General features: G+C 50.6%; 1 protein-coding gene across 1 annotated transcript; it reads left to right on the forward strand.

Moving 5' to 3' along the window:
• Window positions 1-15: 15 nt before the first annotated feature.
• Window positions 16-2,882, forward strand: VGLL2 (vestigial like family member 2). Its single transcript, XM_015557785.1, has 2 exons — window positions 16-173; window positions 2,484-2,882. Exons 1-2 carry the CDS (start codon window positions 93-95, stop codon window positions 2,880-2,882), a joined length of 480 nt encoding a protein of 159 aa, XP_015413271.1. The 5' UTR covers window positions 16-92.
• Window positions 2,883-3,828: the final 946 nt, after the last annotated feature.

A 3,828-nucleotide genomic window follows, 5' to 3' on the forward strand; every position in this document is an offset into this window, starting at 1 on the left:
CTGGGGTCCCAGGGCCGCCCGTGCAGCATCCCTGCGCCCCGCCGACCCCGAGTGGATGGTAACCCTCTCAGCCGGCTCCGCTGCGGAGAGCCATGAGCTGTCTGGATGTTATGTACCAAGTCTACGGTCCTCACCAGCCTTACTTCGCCACCGCCTACACCCCCTACCACCAGGTACGTGCCCGCGAGGGGCCGGGACCTCGGAGGCGCCGGGGCGTCTGCAGACCCCGAGGCCCGAACCCCGAGGTCCAGGGCGCCTCCGCTCGGGTCCGGGCGTGGGAGCAGCGGCAGGCGCCGCCCGGATGCCGGGATGGCCCGCGCTGCCGCCGGTGGATTGAGCTCACCCTTCCGTTTGCTTTCTCGGAAGGCGACTAAGCCCCGCTAATGCGCGTCCCGGGTTTGCCGGGAACACTCGAGGAGGATGGCGCCTGCTGGATTGTTTTCTCAGTGTCTGCTGGACTCCGGATTCGCCTGAGCCCCGTGCGGGTGCAGGGAGATGGGAGCTAAGCTTGCCCACGGAAAACCAAGCTTTGGTCCCGACAAAGGCCAAAGCCTGTGTCCGTCTTTCTGTTGGAGATGCAGAGATCCTCGTTCTCATCCCAGCAAACTTATAAAGGCATACTTTTTCCCCGTTTCAATGCTCAGACGATCAAGCCCATTAATTTCAGAATCAGAGAATTCGTTACAGAGAGTCCCATAGGAAAAGCATTGGTTTTATCATCTCTGCTTTGCACAGTTTGGGGGGATATTACTGGGGTACAATTGACTGGGCAGAGGCAAGCTTCATAGCTAATACTTGACCTTTGAGGAGATGGAGTTGCGAATTGGGCTGCCCTGCCATCTACAAACCCACTGTTAATAAGACCACTTAACCCCGGTTCTGCAAACTCAAGTTTCCTTTAATTATTCCTATTTATCTGTTCGCTGGGCTGCGTCTGGTGAGCAGTTCTTTCTGTTTCCACAGCTGAAGTAGCGAAAACTGAGGACACTGGTCCAGGAAAAGACCCAGATCACATCCTGGGGCTGGTGGGAGGCCTGACCAGGTTGGAAAGTGAGGACCTAGACTCCTGCTTTGGGGGAATTGAAATACACCCCACTGTCCGACAGAGCCCACGCTTTCACCAATTCTGCTCACAAATTCAAAACATCTATTCGGCTTTTGCTTTTTCCCTCCTCCTCCTCTTTTCACTTCCCGGCCAGGAGATTGTTTAGCCTCAATGTTAATTTTAGGGCTCATCAGAGCCCCTCATTGTAAGCCAAGCGGGAATGTGGTAGAAGTAGTGATATTGCTAAATGGCTCTTTTGACTTCAGCGTCTGAACCCAGCTCCTTCCCAGGCTGGAACTATTGCAAAGAGGAGAGGTGGGGTGGTTTTCTGTCTCTGTTCCTTTCTCCTCCCTGGCCCTGAACCAATCTATTGCATGAAGACCTCTGTTCATTTTTGCATGGCCAGGCCATCTCTGCCTGCATAATGCTTTAACGTTACATCCAGTCCATTGCTCATTTCTAAGAAAATGTTTATAGCAGTTGCACTTCATCTTTTAAAATCACTATCAGTTAGTCGCGATTTACAGAGCCTCACCACCAAGATTTCCCGCGGCTCCTTTTTATTACTCATTTCCTCAATGTGCCCAGAGATGGCAAGGCTGGGAATTCTCATAACCCATTGGCTTTTCTTTACTCAAAAAAAAGATCTCTTTAAAAACTGAGACAGACTCTTAAATGGAAAGTATATGGGCAACCAAACAAACATCCACTGGCGTGTATGACAATGACCCATGTCAGGGTGTCATCCACCTGTTTACCCACATGATTCTTTCCTAAGTGGAACCGTTTCAAACCTTCCATTCGGTGGCGGGGCTTCCTTTGCAGCCTGGGCGTGTGGAGTGGGTTTTCATGTTCCGTCATGAGGATGCTTAATCCCGCCTCTTGTGTTTCTGCCCTGGATTCAGGCAGGGAACAACCCGGCCCTACCTGGACTGGGTGCCCTTTACTCATGGAGGCTGGTTTTGAAAAATACACAGGGACAAGCAAAAGTAGGTTTACAGTTGCGAGTATGGGAAACGCAGAGTTTATTCTTGTGTTATTACTTAATGATTATTGTATTATTTATTTGTATTATGTAAGCCTGCTTTTGCCCACCCCTGTGTATCTGCCTCGAGCCTGGCTCTGTGGTCAAACTCAGCCCATAACCTGGTTACTCAGGCGTCTTCCACAACCCTCACCCTGACACCTCAGAGTTTTGCCTGCGGCCTGGCAGCAACGCCTGATGACAGAAAGGTCAGGAAGGGCAATCTGCTTCTCGGGAAGCCCACCCGTGCTCAGGGGCAGGCTGTGCAGCCCCCATCAGTGAGCACCGCGCTGGGGCGCATATGCCAGTTACCCCCCATGGAAACCTTAGGGATCAGAGGAGCACGTGTTGCCCTGAACGCAACTGGCCATCTCTTTTGAAACTGACTACTCTCTTCTTTCTCTCTTGGAGCAGAAACTAGCTTATTACTCCAAAATGCAGGAGGCCCAGGAGTGCAACGCCAGCCCAAGTGACAGCAGCGGCAGCGGCGGCTCCTCTTTTTCCAGCCAGACTCCCGCCAGTATAAAGGAGGAAGAAGGCAGCCCGGAGAAAGAGCGCCCCCCAGAGGCGGAGTACATCAACTCCCGCTGCGTCCTGTTCACCTACTTCCAGGGGGACATCAGCTCCGTGGTGGACGAGCACTTCAGCCGGGCCCTGAGCCAGCCTAGCAGCTACTCGCCAAGCTGTACAAGCGGCAAAGTCCCGAGGAGCTCTGGGCCCTGGCGGGGTGAGTATGGCAGGGCCTGTAGAGAGGCCCCTCCGCCTGGGGCCCACCTAGAGGGGCTCAAGGAGATGCAGCTGAGAGAATCCTAGGTGTCAGGGAAGAAGTGGGGAGGGGCACTTGGAAATGGGTAAGGACAGCGAAGGAGGAATAGGCACAGACAGAAGATCTCTCCTGCAGGAGGCAGAGAAGGGCAGAGCATTGACCTAGAAAAACACTAGCCTTGGGATTGGGAGGCCTGGGCTGGCCTGTTGGTTCCACCCTGCTTCCTAGCACTATGACCTTGGGCAATTCTCTTAACCTCTTTGAGGTCACTCTATTTACTGGCCTCTAAAATTAGAATAATACTTGCCCTCCTCACTATCCCTGGAGATGGCCCTAAAGCAAACAGAACATGTATGTAAATGCACTGCGGAAATGTGGGGTTTTCAGGGCCCTTACCCAGTTTCTGAAAATTTGCCCAGAATAAAAAGTCCTAGGCCCCACTGCCAGCAAAAGGTGCTGAAGAATGTCTCCTAAAACCTACCTGCGCCTTTTTGTCAGGTTTCAATTACCTGGGAATTCTTGAAGCAGAAAACATCTTTCAAATAAGCAAATAAAGTAGCAAGGAAATGAGTATTTAGGTACAGCCAAAACATCTCTTTATTGTTCTGTCCTTCCCAGAAAGCACTGCTTTATCTAGTTTGGGACCATGATTTCTTGGACAAGTTGACTACATTTCCCTTCTATTCTGAAATCCCAACTTCCCTTATTACACAGACAAGGGTAGAGTGATCTATGTGGTAAACTTTCTCACTAAGCTTAGTTTTTAATATGTACCACACTGAGAAGTCAGGACTTTGTTGTTAAAAGGAAAACAAATATTACATTTTGGAGGAAATGACAGCCCTTACCCTCCTTTTTATTTTATTATTTTTTACCTTGAGTGTGAAAGTTTGTCAAAGCCTTGCCTAGACAAGCTCCAAAAATATTAGTTTTGAATACAGAACATTCTTTTTATTATTCAGGTGCCTAAATATCTTCAAGAGGAAGACTGTT

This window comes from Myotis davidii, unplaced genomic scaffold (genome assembly GCF_000327345.1).
Source record: "Myotis davidii unplaced genomic scaffold, ASM32734v1 scaffold147, whole genome shotgun sequence".
Lineage (NCBI taxonomy): Eukaryota > Metazoa > Chordata > Mammalia > Chiroptera > Vespertilionidae > Myotis > Myotis davidii.

What these genes read in the sequence shown, in the direction of transcription:
- VGLL2 (XM_015557785.1), top strand. Translation starts at nt 93, where the DNA reads ATGAGCTGTCTGGATGTTATGTACCAAGTCTACGGTCCTCACCAGCCT. An exon ending in CCTACACCCCCTACCACCAG is followed by an intron (nt 174 to 2,483) that starts GTACGTGCCCGC and finishes CTCTTGGAGCAG; the next exon opens with AAACTAGCTTATTACTCCAA.